Raw genomic sequence first — 18,422 nt, forward strand, 5'->3', positions numbered from 1 at the left:
AGGGAAACTCAGAACTCCAGAGGTGCTGTCCTGAGAAGCTGGAAGATGGAGGCTGTACTGGCTTTTCTAAGAATTTTAGAAATCATGCAGGACAACTTGTAGGGTGCTCTATTAGTCGAAACAGCCCCAAAGTCCTCCAGGTTCAAGGAGAGAGACACAGACTCCCATTTTTTGATGAGGATGTGGCAAAGTTCTTCAAGGATGGAAATATTCTTGTGACCATTATTGGAAAACACGATCTGAAACAACCACTGTCAATATTCTGTTGACTCTTTTCCTAGGCATCTCTTTCTGCATATGCTATTCTACATAAATGGGTTTTCATGATAATGCTATTGTAGTATCTTCTTTGTTCATATTAGACCAATTGTTATATTACAGAGAAAGAAACTGAGGTTGGTAACATGGCTTGTCACACAGTAAGTTAGCTACAGACTCCAAGTCTCTTGATTACAAATATAAGACTCTCTACTGCTTTCCGTGTAGTAGTGAAGGCAGGGTTCATGTGGGAGCTGTGGGTGGAACTGGGTGGATTCTGAGGTATTTGAGGAAGGACTAAGAGGCTAGTTTGGTAACTCATATAAAAGCAAGTGGATTTTAAATTTATAATGAAGACTCAAATTAAGCATAAAAGTTTGAGATACCAGAGAGAAAGGTGGGTGGCTGATTATATATTTCCTCTTAAAGAGGTTAGATTTTTATAAGTTTAGAGAAGAAGAGAAGTCTTATTAGATTGGGGATAAATAAACATAGTTTGGTAGGGCAAGTGGATTGAGATTGGGAGCCAGGGGACAGTTACAAAAGAGGAATACTTTTTTTTCCCCCCGAGTGTCCATGATATACTAAGAACTATGGTAGTTGTCTGACATACATGTCCATTTAGCCACAAACAGCTTAAGTAAATTAAATGATTTTCCTTGGATCACGCAGTTGAATCACAACTTCCTGAAAAACCAGGATTTAGAACCAAATCTCCTCATACTACAATGCAATTGTTAGAGGAATTAGATTAAATAACTAGTAATAGTTTGCTCCAAAGCTGAAAATATTTTTTAAAAGAATCGGACAGAGAAAAAGACCACGCTCTTCTGGGAAGCTCTAGAGTATATTTGAGGTAGAGATATCTGCAGCAGACATCTCCATCAACCAGTTGGCATCCAGATTCGCAGAAATCCCAGAGCAAGAGTGGAACTCAGAGTTCATGTGGTTCAATAATGCTTTAGGTCACCTGAGGGAAGTTTCCAGAATATAAGAGCCCGATTCCTTCGCTGGAGTCTGGGTTAGTAGGTGCAGGGTGAACTTTGGAAAGCAAACAGTAAAACTTTGTTTGTAGCCTTTCTCAGCCTCAAAGAAGTCTGAGGTTTGACTGTTGGTCTAATCCCTCTTGCAATAAGTTCCAAAACTGTCTACATGTATGCTGGATCCAAGAGGCAGGTCAGCTGTGCTGTAATGGTTTTGAAGCGCTTGACCACTTTTATCTGTTTGTTAAAATTGGTTGTGGAAGAGTCCGTATTTGATGAGAAACTTATGTTTGCTGAGATGCAGCTGCACCAGAACAGGGGTAGTCATATACCCTTAAGGGGACTGTCAAGAAAGAAGGCATAATGCCTAAGGAACCCCAGAGCTGAAGTTTTCCTGAACCTAGGTGGTCCACACCCACTGAGTACTCTCTCTCTCATGACCATGAACATTCCAAGTATGGAAAGACCAAGATATTTAGAAGCTGTGCCTGGGAATCATGAGACCTCTACTGTGATGTCATTGTGTATGTTATGTGGCTGTCCTGTACCCTTACTTACAGTTTTCTCAAAGCTTGACAATTGGTATATATTGTGAGTTTAATTGCCAAACTGAACCCAAGACCACTGCAGCTGGTTGAGCAGAGAAGGCACCTGCAAGGTCTGAGAATGTGCATTCCTTTAGGAAATTTCCTCTAGATAATTCTAATATATACCCTCAGTGGGAAACAACTGGAACCAATGGCCTTATTTTATAGATGAGAAAATAGGCTGAAAAAAGTGAGTTGACATGCCTTACATCTCATAACTACTCAGGGAAGAGTCAGGACTAGACCTGATGCCTTCTATATGTATGCTCTCTGATTTTTCATTGAATGCATTTTCCCAAATGTGCTTTGCATACTGGTCCTATGAACTACTTTGTGATGAATCACGTTATATATGATTAAGTTTAGTTTTTAGAATTGCTGCATGCCATACTATCCTCCTGGAACTGTATACTATACCAAAGGCTCTGAGAAGTACCAAATGTCTCTGAGAAGACATTTTGCTTCATTGAGCTCAGGGTTGCCCCCAAATTATTTGGATGTGGGACCTTTCTATGAACATCTTACTGGATAGTGGTTTTGGCAAAACAAACTTTGAGAAAAATTGACCTAGAAAAATCTATATTGAATAAAGGAATTAGTGGCAACTGTTTTCAAAGCTGTAAAACAGAGACTGTATGTACTACCTTCAGTTGATATTGTCTGAGGTATAAACAATTTTCACCCATTTGTAGTAACATAGATTCGAATCAAGATATGCATTATGCTTGTGACTTACCAAGGGGGTTAGGGCTTTGTTTCCAAGACCAGAGCTATGTGGAAAAGCCCCAACCCCTCAAGGGTTAGAATAGGAGGCAGATCTAAAGCTGAACTGTCACATCAGTGTCACAAACTCTGGGCAGAATCATCCAAATGGTTATGAGGATAAAAAGAATTCAGATGTCCAGGGCATCAAAGACAGGAATGTTTTCTATTAATGAGCTTTCTTAGGGCAACTTTCACGTCCTTGTTCCTCAGGCTATAGATGAAGGGGTTTATCATGGGTGTCACCACAGTGAAGAGCACTGCACCAATCTTATCTCTGTCATCAGGGTGAGTGGATGAGGGGAAGAAGTAAACCCCTATAATGGTCCCATAGAAGAGTAATACAACAGTCAAATGAGAGCCACAGGTGGTGAAGGCTTTCCGTTTTCCCTCCATGGATGAGATTCTCAGGATAGCCTTGACAATGCAGATGTAGGAGAAGAGAATTAAGGCAAAGGGGAAGGTGACAACTGATGAGCCCACGATAAACAACATGAGTTCATTGATACTTGTGTCTGAGCAGGACAGTTTGAGCAGAGGAGCCAAGTCACAGAAGAAGTGTGGGAGAATGTTGCTGTCACAGAAGAGCAATGGAATGAGCAGAAGGGTGTGTGTTAGGGCGACCACGTTACTGAGGACCCACGGAATGACTGTGAGCAAAACGCAGATTCTGGGTTGCATGAGGGTCACATAGTTCAGAGGGTGGCAGATAGCCACAAAGCGGTCATAGGCCATGACTCCCAAGAGGAAATTGTCAATAACAACAAACACAATAGAAAAGTACATCTGTGTGATGCAACTTTCATAGGAGATAGATTGAGTTTTGGTCTGAATATTCATCAGCATCTTGGGGACTGAGGTGGATATGGAGGAAATATCAGCAAAGGACAGATTGGCAAGGAAGAGATACATGGGAGTGTGAAGGTAAGAATCCAAGCCAATGGCCAGAATGATGAGCCCATTCCCGACCACAGTGACCAGGTACATACCTAGGAAAAGCACAAAGAGAAGCTTTTGGTGCTCAGCCTGGCTGGAGAGTCCCAGAAGGAGGAACCCAGAGATGGTGGTTCGATTTCCTTGATGCATATATCTGCTGATCTGGAGAAAGAAACACAAAGTCTTCATGCCCCCAAAGAAAAACCAGTATGGTACCATTTGGCTATGGCCATTGCAAGGAGGTGGAGTTTGTTTTTGGCAAAACAAACTTTTAAGAGACTACTTAATAAGGAACTATGTCAGCAGTGCAGACACTCAGGAAATGCCTTAGAAAGGAAAGACAGCCATCACCATAGACACTTCTCCATGAACACATTTTAAATTTTTTTTTTAAATTTATTTATTCATGATAGTCACACAGAGAGAGAGAGAGAGAGGCAGAGACACAGGCAGAGGGAGAAGCAGGCTCCAAGCACCGGGAGCCCGATGTGGGATTCGATCCCGGGTCTCCAGGATCGCGCCCTGGGCCAAAGGCAGGCGCCAAACCGCCGCGCCACCCAGGGATCCCATGAACACATTTTAAATTTGAGCATGACTCTGAGAGTGATGGTTATGTTAAATGTAGTTAAATGTAGTTAAATGTCTTAAACCAAGGATAACAGACGAGATGTACTCCATATTCTAAAGATGCTAGATATCCCTGAAAGGAATTACTTAAAAATGAACAGAATGGCCCTATACCCTTCCTCAGCATTCACTTTCATCTTGAAATCTAAGAAGACACAAATGGGAAGAGTCATTGAGTGAAGCTTTTGGGAAGGAGACATGAGGTAGGGGTTAGGAGTGCTTACTGAAATACACCGCCATGTGGGTGCTCCTGCACACTCTCGTTAGGGGGAGGCCGCCAGAAGAGCTGCTCTTGGACAATGTGTGCAGGAAGGGAAGCCAGACATTTGCTTCACTGATGGCTAGATGTTAGGTGAAGAACGGAGAAAGTTTAAGGGGCTTCTTAAGAACCTGAAGACTTGTGTTTGTGTCCCACTTCTAAAGGTGAGAGGCTCACTGGATTAGGCCCTTGTGGCAGGGGTGGGGGCAATTCTGCACCCTCACCACGACATGGCATGAATAGGTGAGTTTCCCACAGGTCAAGTAAGTGCTGTCGGTTGCTGTTGGAACTCCAGCCAAAAAAGTACCTGACAGAGGAGAGGAAGCTGTAGCAGTGAGGTCATGGAATGGCTCTTTCATGAAAGGGGGATCATAAAAAAATCAGGGAGAAAATTCATTGCCCTGAAGCAGTTGTCTGGGAAAGGAGGCCTCTGGAGAACCCCAAATAGTGTCATGACAGAGCATGCCTGCCACATTAAACTCACCCACTGCCAGTCTTCCATGGCAGCAGACTTGAAGACTTTAATCCTAGTACCCACTCCCATTCTTCCTTCCCACTACGCATACTCAGGCTACCTGAGCTCCGGGGGTAGGACCCATGCTTTGAAGCATGTGAAATTGAAGTTTGAAATTGGGCTAGGCTTTTGAATACCTGGAAGTGGGTCTTTAGTACCAAAGTAGAAGTTATCTTTAAAACTAAAATTGACCAGGAAGCTAGAACGACCACCCAAGGTGTAGCCCAGAGCCAGGGAAGGGAGACTGGACCCAGTCTGGTTTCTCTGTGGCCAATTGAAAAGAACAGTGGCCCCAGAGCCAGAGTGTTGGGTTCCTTCCCATCTTTCTGCTCTCCTCGTATTGCCTCCTCTCACTCTTCCTGTTTCTTCACTAATCTCTGAAAAGTTAGGGATAGCCACAACCCCAAATGGCTTTTCCTTCCATGAGGAAGCCAAAACCCAGGAATCCTCCTCCTCTGGGATTCTGGAAAACCAAAGGGCAGTGGATACCGAGAGTAGATCTGAGCAGGTCTCCTTGCCCCTGAGAAGTTTGGCTTACAAATCCGAGAGAGGAAACTTACCTACAGAGGGGAGACTCCCACCCAAAGCTACAATGAGATGAACTGGCATACATCTATATCTAAATCTCAGGACAAGACACAGACCTGCTTTAGAGGATCCTGTGTTCACCGAGCCCTGGGTTTGGGCTTGACTAAAATGGCAAAAGGCGACATGTGTAGTTTTGAGTGACAATCTCTAATTTCACCTTCCTCTGCTGTCTCTCCCACTGCCCCCCAGTCCCACACTAATTGTTTTGAGTCCCTGAGGCACTTGTCTATCTGGTGAAGAGCAGCAGTAATGTCTAAAAAGGCCCACCTCTGAAGGATGGTAAGATCTCCGGAAGTTACTGGAATCTAGACCCATTAGCTTAACTGACTGTTGACAGGGTAGCAGGGGAGAGCCTGAGAGCTGCTCTTATGTATTTTTCAGAACCAAACTCTTTGCCCAAGTACAAGTCCTGGTGCTGGGCTCTCAGGGGACATTAAGCTCTTTCGATGTCACTGGGGATCATATCCCTGAAGCATTTTCCTCAAACAGACTGTTGTTTTCAAATCTCAGCCTCAGTGATGTAAATGGGGAATAGATGGGCAGCTCTGCTTTTCTTTTCTTTTTTTTTTTTTTTTTTTGTTTTCAGGTGTCTTTTTCCACTTGTGCTTTCCTTGTTGCTGCTCTTTGGAGCAAGTGAATAGTTTGCTGTGTATCTTGTGTTCTCAGAGATGGTAAATATTTTGAACTCCTTCTGTTTCCTATGTAATGCCTAGTAGAGGAGGAGCACTTAGTAAATACCTCAAGAATTGAGTGAAATTCCCGCAGTAGGGGTTATGACTCCAAAGAGATGCCATCTGTAGTGGAAGGGGAGATGCCTTTGTACCACTTAAATGGATGGTAGTGTTGGAAGGGAATCCCGGGATTCAGGAATTCAACAGGCAGGGCTCTTAGCTGTGACTAATGAATGAAATAAACTCTGGGTTTTAATATTGAAAAGAAACATACTGGAGGCACCTGGGTGGCTCAGTGGTTGGGTGTCTGCCTTTGGCTCAGTTTGTGATCTTGTGGTCCTGGGATTGAGTCCCACATCAGGCTCCCTGTGTGGAGCCTGCTTCTCCCTCCAACTGTGTCTCTGCCTCTCTCTGTGTGTTTCTCATGAATAAATAAATAAAATCTTAAAAAAAAATACTGACATGATTTGGGGTGGTTCACAGATATACTGAAATGGGCAAACCCTGATATGGGCAGGAGCAAGGAATGCTATATAGCCAGAGATAGGGCCTAAATCAATACATCCCTTTTAATGCTTACATGTGCCTCCTAACATAGTGCAGGTATTTCTTGCCCAAACCAGGAACACTCCCTCCCTCCTCAACAGGAAATGATTTGACCTATAGACTAACTGTATAGTTATTCACTGGTAATATTTAAAATAACTGGGTAATGGAGAAGAAAGAGAGGGCGAGCTATTATTCTATTGTCTATCCATCTGGTCAGAGCTAGGTAGGAAATGTGGGTGGAACCATAGCATTTATTTCTGCACCTTGCCCATGAGACATAATTATGAGTTCCTTCTTCTACTACTGCTATGGTCTGAATGTTTGTGTCCCCCTTAGATTCATATGTTGAGACCTAACCCCTGGAATGGTGGTAGTAGGAGGTTGGGGAGGTGTCTTTTGGAGGTGATTAGGTCATGAGGTCATCTCTCTTGAATGAGATTAGTGCCCTTAGAACAGAGACCCCAGAGAGTCCCCTCTCCCTTTCTGCCATGGAGAAGACAACCATCTATGAGCTAAGAAGTGAGCTCCCACCAGACAATGAATCTGCCCATACCTTCATCTCAGACTTCCGACGTTCAGAAGTGTGAGAAATAAAGCTCTGTTGTCATAAGCCACCTCATTTATGATAGTTTGTTATAGTAGCCTGAAATGACTAAGACAACTACTATCTCAGCATGGGTCTTCTAGAAAGCAGACCTGGGAGCACGAATTTAGATCTTGACATTCTGTTTGGAAGATAGGGAGGTGCAGACATCAGAGGGAAGGAGGCAAGGCTAGATGCAAACAACATGGCAAAATGCTTTACTGCAGGGAGATTGCACATAAGCATGAAGGGACCAAAATCAGTTAGCAGACGTGTTCACTCAGCATGTGGGACTCCACTCCAAGGAGATACCACAGCCAGGAGTTCAGGGAGGAGAAAAAGAAGAGATGCTCCTGAACCTTGTTCCTTGTCATCTCTTGCTTCTTGTTGACCGTGGGGACTTGACTCTTCTGAACTTCTAGTCACCCAATTAGGCCCTTCATGGTGTTAAAAGACAAAATTCAACCAAGTACATTTGAAAATCTGATTTGCTTTACTAAGGGATTCATGAATTGAGTGCCATTGCACTAGCAAGTAGAGGAGAATTCTGAGGAGCTGTACAAAATGGAAGGTTTTTAAAGAAAGTAGGGGGATAGACAAGGAAGTTCTTAATAAAAGAAAAGGATTGTTTCAAGGCAAGGCCATATTCCCTTAGGAGGAAGGGCTGGAGATCTTATTGTATAGTTCACCTCATCTTCTCATGGGGAACAGAACCTACCTCACGGATGACCTCATTGCTGCTGATCAGATCATCCAAGATTGGTTTAAAATTCCACTCCTGGAGATGTTGAAACTGCAATGAAGTCTTGGGGCAAGTGATTCCAAAAGCTGTTGGCCTGGATTTATATTTCTACAGGCCCCACAGGAAGTCAGGAACCATGTTCTGAAACATGGCTATTAATCTGAGTCCGGAAGACGAGGGGAGCTTTGTGTTAGCAGGTTTGGTATTTGGGTTCTTGTGGATGTCTGGTGGCTCAGAGGCCTTGGAAAGAGAGTTTGGGAGGCAAGCAGTGTCCTTAGAAATGAGACAGTATTTATAGGGTTAGTGTCTAATTCACCCACCTCTGTGCTACTCAGATGTACTCATGCTGCTTTCATCTCTACATTTCATACCATACTGTGGGGCCTCCATTTTTCCAAGAGAGTAAAAATACTCCGAGAAGGGAAATAGAAGCTCTGTCAGTCAAGAGCAGCATTTCTCAATCTTGTATTCATTATTGCCCAGGTACTGGTTCAGGATTTCTTTTCCTTCAGTGCATGGGGTTCTTGGAGAGGAAGAGGTAGGCAGATGAAGAGTGGTGGGTAGCAAAGCAAAGTTTACTGGACGATAGTACAAAGCTCCCAAAGAGGGAGAGCACCTGAGGGGTTGCTGTTGGAGTTTCTAAGTCTAGGGATTTTATGAGATTGTTGGTGAGCTGTTTTAATCTGATTAACCCTCCATGCACCTGTCACCCAATAAAGTTTTTGTTCACATGCTCATCTACCCATCAGGTGTTTACTCGACTCCTTTCAGGGTGGTGTGGAATAACAAGATGGGATCTTTTTCCATTTAAGGGTAGTTTCCTCTTAGGATAGGGCCCCTATCCTGCCTTTCTTCTGACTATCCTCCATTAGTATTCTCTTAAAGACCCTTTATATCTTTTATCTTCAATCCTGTCCAGCTCCTATGAAATTAAATACTACAGAATAAGATTTTGTCAGATAGGGATGAGCTTTGGAGAGCCACAAATGGATAAAATATTTAAGATTTTTGGGGTGCCTGGGTAGCTCAGTTGGTTAAGTGTCTGACTCTTGATTTTGACTCACTTCATGATCTCTGGGTTATGAGATCTAGTCCTGCACTGGGTTCTGTACTGGGCGTGGAGCCTGTTTAAGATTCTCTCTCTTTCTTTCCCTTTGCTTCTCAACCCCCATTAAAAAAAATAAAAAATAAAAATAAAAAAAAATCTAAGATTCTTTTTTCAGCTCCAAGTACTAATTTTTGCCCACGTGGGGGTGATAACGTCCCTGTGGAGATCCCTGCAAGGAGGTGGTGAGTCTTGATCTCTTGGAAAATTGCAGCAAGAGTGTTAGCAAAACAAGTCACAGTCCTCCTGCCTGTAGCTGGCCCTAAAGGCTCTGACTGAGATTCTTCATCTCTCTTCTTCATCTTTCATTAGATTCCCTAGCTCTTGGCTCACATTTTGGCTGATCTCTGTTGTCTTCTGTTCCCCTGAGGGGTATGAATACTTAGTTGTCCTGACCTTTCAGGTTCTGGTTGTTGTGATTGTTCATTAGAGTCTTTCCTCCAGAGTTCAGAATTACCCTGATTCAAGGTTTCAGAAACTGGGAGTCCCTTTTCTCTGCCATGCTGTGAAATTGTGAAGGTAGAAACTAAGGGTTAGCCCTCTCAAAAAAGGACTTAGGAAAATCTCCTAAGCTTCCAACTATATTTGATCTGTTCAAAGTTTATTAATAAAACATTACTTGAGCTTTTCTCCATATCCTGTTCTTGTTCTGGCCTAAGTATTATGGGGAAGTCTGAGGGCTAACACTCAGGTTCTACCTTCCAGGAGTCTATAGTGGACTTGCAGATAGAAGATGTGATCAAGAAGTAAGATCTTAAAGTTACAAATGGCAGGTGGAGACAAATACAGTGTTTGCTGTCAGGTACCAAGCATGGTAGGGAAAATGCTGCAGGAATTCAGAGAGAGAACTATCTGTAGACTGGGGTAATAAGTAAATATTTCATGGTGGACATAAACTAGAGGCATTCTTTTAACATAGGTAGGGTTTACATAGGTGGGAAGACACAGAGAGGGAGTCTGAAGCTGGAGGATGGTATGAGCAGAGGCCAGGCTGTAGGACCATGTATGCCATGATCTGGGTTCAGTAAAGAGACCAATGTTGCTAATATGGAGGCTTCTTAAAAGAAGAGTAAAGTTGAAATGTTGTAACTTGGAACCTGATCCTGGCACGCTTTTAATGACGGGGAAAGGTGCTGCTTTTGCATTTACCATTTCCTTACTAATCATTTCTAGTCACTTATAAATTCTGCAGTGTGGAGTTATTCCACAAACAGTCATGGAATCTAGAGCTGGAGGGCACTGCAAAGCTCAACTAAGGCATCACTCATTGTACAAATGAGTAAATTGAGGGGTGGATGACTTGTTAACGTCAGTTGATTAGTTTTGGCTTAGAACCAAAAGTAGAACCACATTAAGTGGTTTCTAATCCAGTGTTTTCTGGTTATGCTCTTTGATGCAGAGGTAGTAGAAGCAGCAGGGACTTTGAAGTGAGACAGACCTGGCTTTGACTTCTAGCTCTGCCACCTAATGGGTGTGTGACCTTAGGCATGTCACTTAACCTATAAGATCCCCTATTTGCATACCAAAAAACTGGTGATTATGGTCCCGGGAACCTACTTAGCAGCTCAACAGACACTAGGCCCTTCTCTTTTGTTTGTTCTGAGGTGTCAGCAGCCTTGGGAGTATATCTTAAGAGCTCCACACTCCCAGCCTCCTCTTTCAGCTGGTCTGAGATAAACACTGATAAAAAGCACCAACAGCTCAGATAACAAAATATCTCCAGAAAGGTCTGGTTGAGACACGTGTGTTAGGCTCTGGCCTGTGGAGCATGGGAATGCAGAAGATCTGGATTATGGGGGTCAGAGTACCCATCCAATGATAAGTGCCCATTTCATGTGTCAAGCATAAGAGATTCAGAAACAGGAGTGCAGAGGAGACATTAGAATCAAGCTTACAGTGGGTAAAGAAATTGTATTAACAAATTGTTGTATATTCATACAATGGAATACGATTCAGCTATTAAATAGAACAAATTGCTGAAATACACAGCCACCTGTACAAGTCTCAAAAACATCATGTTAAGTGACAGAAGCCAGATGCTAAAGAATACTTACTATATGAGTTCCATTCATATGAAATTCCTGAATGGGCACACTTGTCTTTGGGGATAGAAGTCAGAATAGTGGTCGATCGGCAGGGAGAGGGATTGATTGGAAAGAGGAACAAGGCAAATTTCCAGGGTGATGGAAAGATTTTATTATTGAATACAATTGCCCATATACGTCAAACTGAACCATTTGAAATCTATTGCCCAAATACGTCAAACTGAACCATTTGAAATCTATGTATTTTATTGTATGTTATTTACATTTTGATTAAAATATAATAAAAACAAAGTAAGCTCACTACATTTTCCTTTTTGCTTAAAGTGAAATTTGAATTATGTTCACATTGGAGTTCATGGAAAAATCTTTTTTTGCCTTGTCTTTTCTCCCAGATAAGCAAAGGGTGAGATATTAAATCTTTGGTGGGATTTTTGGAAACAGAAGCTAGGAGGCAGTGTGAAGCCAAGGATGCTCTTATAGTAACATCCAGAGAGAAGCTATCATCCTCCAAGATGGTCTAATAGGAAGTTAGTCCACACTAGACAAGAGAGGAGACCAGATATGTGGCAGTTTCTCAGAAATAAGAAGGGTCAAGATATAACAAGCCAGTGGACACTTACATATACTTACAGGGATTTGCTGGAGGCTTGTGGTCTCATATGTGCAAGTGGAAGGAATCTTAGACATTTTGGAGTCAGTGTTTCTAAAAGCTCCTTGGTCATGGAAAATGATATAAACCTTTGAGAACACATGCAAAAACTTACCAAAACTTACATTGAGGAAGACATGGGCATATCTTATACCATGGGCTTCTTGCATATATTATTCTTCTCCACTTTAGAAAAAAAAAGATTGACTTATAATTGTGTGTTTCTGTTCCCCATAGTTGGTAGCCTCCTTGAAAGCAGGTATCTTATGTTTTGTCTATGAATTCAAGCATATAGCCCAGTACCAGGTACATAATATAGGCTCTTTATCATTCCCAAGTCACCATCCTTCAACACTCTTCTTCTTTATCCCAAATCCCTGCCCTCTTCTCCTTATTTTCATAGCATTTGTCTATTTATGTATTGTCTTTTTTCTCCCTCATGAACATTAGATCCATGGAGTCAGAAACTTTGGCAAATAGTAGATTCTCTCTAAATATTTGTTTAAAAATGAGTAAATGAATGCCCACAATAAATATTTATTGAAGCAATTGTATTATGGCATCAAAGTGTCTTTCTAAAATAGTTTCATAAAGATCACCAAGTATATGATCTGTGGTCTCTGGGGATGGTTACACAACATTGTACACCATCTCTGTTGAGTAGCTTCTTTTTCCCAGTGCTATGATCACCATGCTTTTTCCTGCTTATGAGAGCTGGACTGAAATCAAGAAGAAGCAACTAGAACAATTCTCAGATTTGAGCTGGTGGGCAAAAAGAGGCTCAGGCAATACCACCATATTTCAAGCTTCTAATTATTTTCATTAGAATCCATAATTTTATAATGTGGTTTTCAAAGTAACTACTAGGAGAGGGAAAAGGAGAGGGAAAGAGGGGGTGAGGAATGGGAATGTGATCGTCATTATGAAAATGTCTGTTGCAATGCTTGATGGAGTGATACTGTAGTTTATTTCTGGCATATAATACCCACAAAGCAAACAATCTGCCCAAGATGTGTTGTTGCTTCATCTCTTTCATTCCATCCTTCTCTTATGTAGCCATCTCTCCATCTGCAGTCATTAGCTGTAACTGGACAATACACACATGCACAAACATACACTCCTTATATGGTTTCCTTGGTCTTCAACATGAGGGAAGGAGAAATTGGAATTCCTAGAGATTTTCAGGAATGCAAAAAATTAAGCCATGTAAAAAGATTCTCGCCATTCTTTCTCCTCTTTACTCATTATTATAGGTATTTAAATTTTAATAATTAAAATATTAGGTGTATTGGTATTTACCAAGTACTCCAGACTGCAGAAAATACTCAAATCTGGAAAATTCCCATGAACATTACTGGGTGGTATCTGTATAAATAAACATTCAGATCTCCCTTTAACATTAACAGTACTGTGCAGAATCACATGTCAAAACCACCGATCTAAGGACTTATTTGCTTCCAAAATGTGTTATTTCTTGGAAAATCACTCATAGGATTTGTATAAAGTTTCCTAGGCATATACACTTATGAATGTTTATTTTATTTGCGAGGATGATTCACTGTTAGCAGCAGACAGGGCCATGAACTCACACATGGAAACAGCTACCAGCAAGACTGATCTAGTTATGACTCTTTCTCACCCAGTGCTTCTTGTCCTCATTGCTGAAACATAAATTTAACCTTTGACTCTGAGTGTCATGTTTCCTGCTCTTGTTTTGCCCTCAACTAGAGTGGATTCCTCTAAACCAGTAGCCTCTCTGTGTTGCTTACTATACTTTAGTTCTTGCAGGAGAGTTATAATACCTTTTCCAGTCTTCCAAATTTCTCATCTACCTTTTCTGAGAATTTGGGTTTGAAAATAAATAATTGTTTTTGAGAAATGCTGGGAAGAAATTCCCACATGAAAACCCTACTCCCACCACTGTGGCTAACCCTTCCTTTCATGTACTGATTGAATCATAAGAAAGGAGCTGGAGAAATCCAGTGTGTCAAGGTACCAGTGATAAAAAGTTTAAGAAGACATGATTATTCTATATGCTGGCAAGTTGAGCTCCAATAAAAAAAAAATACAAAAAAAAAAAAAAAAAAAAAGAAGACATGATGATGTTTCTAGCAAAGTTATTTGTAAACACTGTCATTTCAGGGAATGGAAGTGATTCTCATGTTGTACTGCATGTAATGTGGTGTTTAATTTAAAAAGAAAAAGGAAAAAAAGAACTCTAATTCAGCTAAAAACTGTAGAACAAGGTAACTGGGATAGCAGCCTAGGATTTCAGCTGAAAGGACTGATCATCGCTCTAGAGCCTTCTTCCTGATAGAGTAACAGTTCATCTTCTTTTTGGGTTCCAAGTTAATTTTCTATATGATTTGTGACATTAGATAAAAATGAAAGAAGGCATGGAAACACAGTTGGAAACTTTCCTTGTGTTTGCTTTTCCAACAATGCCTCGCACAGTGTGTACATTTAATGATTCATTCTGTCCTGATGTGGCTTGGCCTGCGTGGGTTGATAAGCAACCTGCCAACCAAGGAGTTTTTTCCCTCTCCTCTAGCATTCAGGTAGAAGCAAAGGCATTTCTAATACATTGTTAAAACCCATGACAGTTCCCAGAATAATTAACACTGTGTAGTCCTTCTCCTTATTCCCATGTGGTATCATGTAAAAAATTAAAAGCATCAGGGTGTCTGTATGGCTCAGTCAGTTAAGCATCTGACTTCAGCTCAGGTCATGATCTTGGGGTCTAAGGATTGAGCCCCACATGGAGCTCTGAGCTCAGTGGGGAGTCTGCTTGTCCCTCTCCCTTTGCCCCTCCCCCTGCTTGTGCTCTCTTTTTCTCTTAAATAAATAAAATCTGGGATCCCTGGGTGGCGCAGCGGTTTGGCGCCTGCCTTTGGCCCAGGGCGCGATTCTGGAGACCCGGGATCGAATCCCACATCGGGCTCCCGGTGCATGGAGCCTGCTTCTCCCTCTGCCTATGCCTCTGTCCCTCTGCCTGCCTCTCTCTCTCTCTCTCTCTCTCTCTCTCTGTGACTATCATAAATAAATAAAAATTTAAAAAAAAAATAAATAAAATCTTAAAAAAAACTAAAAGCAATAAGGGAAGGGAAAAGAAATGTGTGGGAAATATCAGAAAGGGAGACAGAACATAAAGACTCCTAACTCTGGGAAACGAACTAGGGGTGGTGGAAGGGGAGGAGGGCGGGGGGTGGGGGTGACTGGGTGACGGGCACTGAGGGGGGCACTTGACGGGATGAGCACTGGGTGTTATTCTGTATGTTGGCAAATTGAACACCAATAAAGAATAAATTTATTATAAAAAAAACTAAAAGCATCAAAAACAGTAGTTTCAAAGAGAAGTAACTGAAACAAAAAGTGCTAGCCTAGGAAAAATATGAAAGGTGGAGGATCATGCTCTGAGTTCTGTGGCAAAATGAATCTATATTAGCCTTGGATTCCTTTCAGAAATTATCATTTTTCTGCTTATGAGAGTAATACAGCTTCATTTTACAAAACATGGAAAAATGAATAAATTATTAAAGAAGAAACTATTGTTTATAATTCTACAGATCACAGATGAGAACCATTAACTTTCTGGTGTTCTTCTGTTCATTATTCTGCACTTATATTTTTACAAAACTGGGCTCTTGTAAATGCAGTTTTATACCTAGCTCTTATCACTTACTATTATAATGATAAGTATTGTCCCTTATTATAAAACATCAATTTATATACAATGGTAAGTATGTTGTAGTCATGTGTCCAACACTGGGAGTGAGATTTTAATATCTTTTCATTTTGTAAATGTCAGCCTTATAGTTTCAGTTTTTGACTTAATTTTTTGGGGTTATGATTTTAGAACAAGAATTATTGAATCAATGAAAAGGAATGTGTTTAGGGCTTTGGTATAATTAGCCCTATGGCATTTAAAAAGGTCATACCAAGTCCTGACATTAATTATAGTACTCACTGGAGGACACTCTCGCTCTTCCTGGGATTGCTAACTAAAGTCACTTTGTGGGCTGGATCCAGACCCTTTCCTGACAGGCCCCAAGCTGTTCTGGAGCAGGTCATTTCTGGTTAAGAACTGTCCTTGGAGCTCTCTTTACCTCATTGTTCCGCAGGGTAAATGAGAAGGTTGGGCAGCGTGATGTCCGCTGTGCAAAGCACAGAAGAAGCCAATTCTATAGAGGGTTGTTTGTGGTCCAGGCACAGGTCCAGGAGCAGGGAACCACCACCTGCCAGCAGGACGTGCTGCGGTGGCAGGACCAGTGGCGCCACCTGCTGAGTGGGTCTGCAAACAACAACCATTCAGAAAGCACAGATAGAAGGGAGGAAGAAGAGCACAGCCATGTGAAGGCCAGAACAGATGGCTTATACAGACATCGAGCAGATGCAGCTTCCACACCACAGCATGAGTGGCTCCCTGTACGTGCTTAGTCAATGGATGCCAAGTCTGACCACTTCCTGACACCCAGGAATGAAAGACAAGGAAGGGCACCAGTCGGGATGTATGGAAGGAAGGAAATTGATGCATTAAATATGCTCCCATTTCGGGCACCTGGGTGGCCCAGTAGTTGAGCGTCTGCCTTTGGCTCAGGTCATGATCCTGGGGTCCTGGGATTCAGTCCTGCATCAGGCTCCCTGCATGGAGCCTGCTTCTCCCTCTGCCTATGTCTCTGCCTCTCTCTGTCTCTGTATCTCTCATGAATAAATAAATAAATAAAATCTTAAACAAAATACACTCCCCTTTTAATCTAAAACAATAATCAAATATATTTCTTTTAGTAAGATATATGTCTCTGTGAATAGATCTTAGCAACCTTGCCCTCATAGGAGGCAGGGCGTCAGAAGGTACCAGGCTTTATTCATAGCATGCATGGGGTGGGGGTAGGGGTCCTGATGGAGCAATTGCCATGATTGAGCCGTGAACCTTTAAAGTAGGGCCAGCAGGGGATCCCTGGGTGGCTCAGCGGTTTAGTGCCTGCCTTCAGCTGGGGCATGACCCTGGAGACCCAGGATCCAGTCCCACATCAGGTTCCTGCATGGAGCCTGCTTCTCCCTCTGCCTGTGTCTCTGCCTCCCTCCCTCTCTCTCTTTCTCTATCTATCTATCTCTCATGAATAAATAAATAAAATCTTAAAAAAAAACAACTGTAGGGCCAGCAGACTTGAGGTCCCGCATTGAAAGTTTTGCCTAAAATTTCCAGTCTTATTCAGAGCGCTTCAAGGAACTAAGTGCAGAGTGGAGACATGGGGACAAATATGGCAAAAGAATGAGCAACTCAAAGTGTGGGAAAGTAAGTACTCTAATTCTGTATTTGTTGCTCAGAGTTCATCGTCATGGCAACCGACAGACAGCCTCCCCAGGCCCCTGGAGCTTCAACTGGCACCAGAGGCTGCTTTATGGAGGACGGCATTCCTCAGGGCACCTTTGACATCCTTGTTCCTGAGGGTGTAAATCAGCGGGTTGAGGAGGGGGGTGACGAAGGTGTAGACCAGGGCGATCTGGCGGTCCTCGTCCACCGAGGAGCTGGAGCGGGGCCGCAGGTAGACGAGGCTGCAACAGCCGTACTGCAGCAGGACCACGGTGAGGTGCGAGGAGCAGGTGGAGAAGGCCCGGCGGCGGCCCTCGGCGGAGCGGATGCGCAGGATGGCCGAGGCGATGAACACATAGGACACACAGATGAGCAGGAAGGGGACGGTCAGCACGAGGATGCCCACCACGTAGAGGACGGCCTGGTGCACGCGGATGTCGGCGCAGGCCAGCCGCAGGACCGGGGGCACATCGCACAGGAAGTGGTTGATCTCCCGGCGGTGCCCGCAGAAGGGCAGGGTGAAGATTAAGGACGTGAGCTGCAGGGAGAGGACCAGGGCCAGGCCCACCGCGCACGCCACCATCTGGGCGCACAGCTTCTGGGTCATGATGAGGGTGTAGTGCAGCGGGTGGCAGATGGCCACGTAGCGATCGTAGGCCATGATTGCCAAGAGAAAGCAGTCAGTGCTGCCGAGGGTGACAAAAAAGAACATCTGGGCCCCACAGCCAGCCAGGGGGATGGGCTTCGGGGCCCCCCAAATGTTGGAAAGCATCAGAGGCACCACCACCGTGGTGTAGCAGATTTCCAGGAAGGCCAGGTTGCAGAGGAAGAAGTACATGGGGGTGCGGAGGGAGCTGTGCGTGCACACCACCCAGATGATGGCTGTGTTGCCACAGAGGATCATCAAGTAGAGGAGGAGGAAGAGGAGGAAGAGCAGGGCCTGGAATTCTGGGACGGTGGTCAACACGCGGAAGAAGAACTCAGGGGGGCCGGATTGGTTGAGGACAGGGCTCCTAGCGAACATGTGTCCTGCAAAGGAAGAGTGGGGAAGTGCTGAATCTCCCTCTGCCAAACTGTTTTGTTGTGGGAAGAAAAGCAGAATAGTAAATTTGATCTTTGATTTAGCATTTAGTATCTACTTTCTGATTTCAGCACTTGGGGTGATTCCCACTAGAGAGTATGGAATCTTTGTCCATGGAAATCTCCATAATTGACATAGCTACTCCTCTGTAGAACTTTCTGATGTCAAA

At 43.1% G+C, this 18,422-nt stretch overlaps 3 protein-coding genes across 3 annotated transcripts in view; 1 reads left to right on the forward strand and 2 right to left on the reverse strand.

Annotated features, from left to right (window-relative positions):
• LOC140612799 (olfactory receptor 9Q2-like) overlaps positions 1–16,595 on the forward strand; it is a 90,158-nt gene extending 73,563 nt beyond the window's left edge. Inside the window, exon 3 of the transcript XR_012013928.1 lies at positions 15,980–16,595. The gene's annotated coding sequence lies outside the window, so the exon portion shown is untranslated. The remainder of the gene's footprint in view (positions 1–15,979) is intronic.
• LOC140613447 (olfactory receptor 1S1-like) lies at positions 2,738–3,715 on the reverse strand. The gene has a single exon (XM_072791968.1). The coding sequence runs from the start codon at positions 3,713–3,715 to the stop codon at positions 2,738–2,740; it is 978 nt and encodes a 325-aa protein (XP_072648069.1).
• A 641-nt stretch (positions 16,596–17,236) lies between the features above and the next one.
• OR10Q1 (olfactory receptor family 10 subfamily Q member 1) lies at positions 17,237–18,196 on the reverse strand. The gene has a single exon (XM_072792078.1). It carries the CDS (start codon positions 18,194–18,196, stop codon positions 17,237–17,239), a length of 960 nt encoding a protein of 319 aa, XP_072648179.1.
• Between the last annotated feature and the right edge of the window lie 226 nt (positions 18,197–18,422).

Source organism: Canis lupus, chromosome 21, assembly GCF_048164855.1.
Source record: "Canis lupus baileyi chromosome 21, mCanLup2.hap1, whole genome shotgun sequence".
Taxonomy (NCBI): Eukaryota; Metazoa; Chordata; class Mammalia; order Carnivora; family Canidae; genus Canis; species Canis lupus.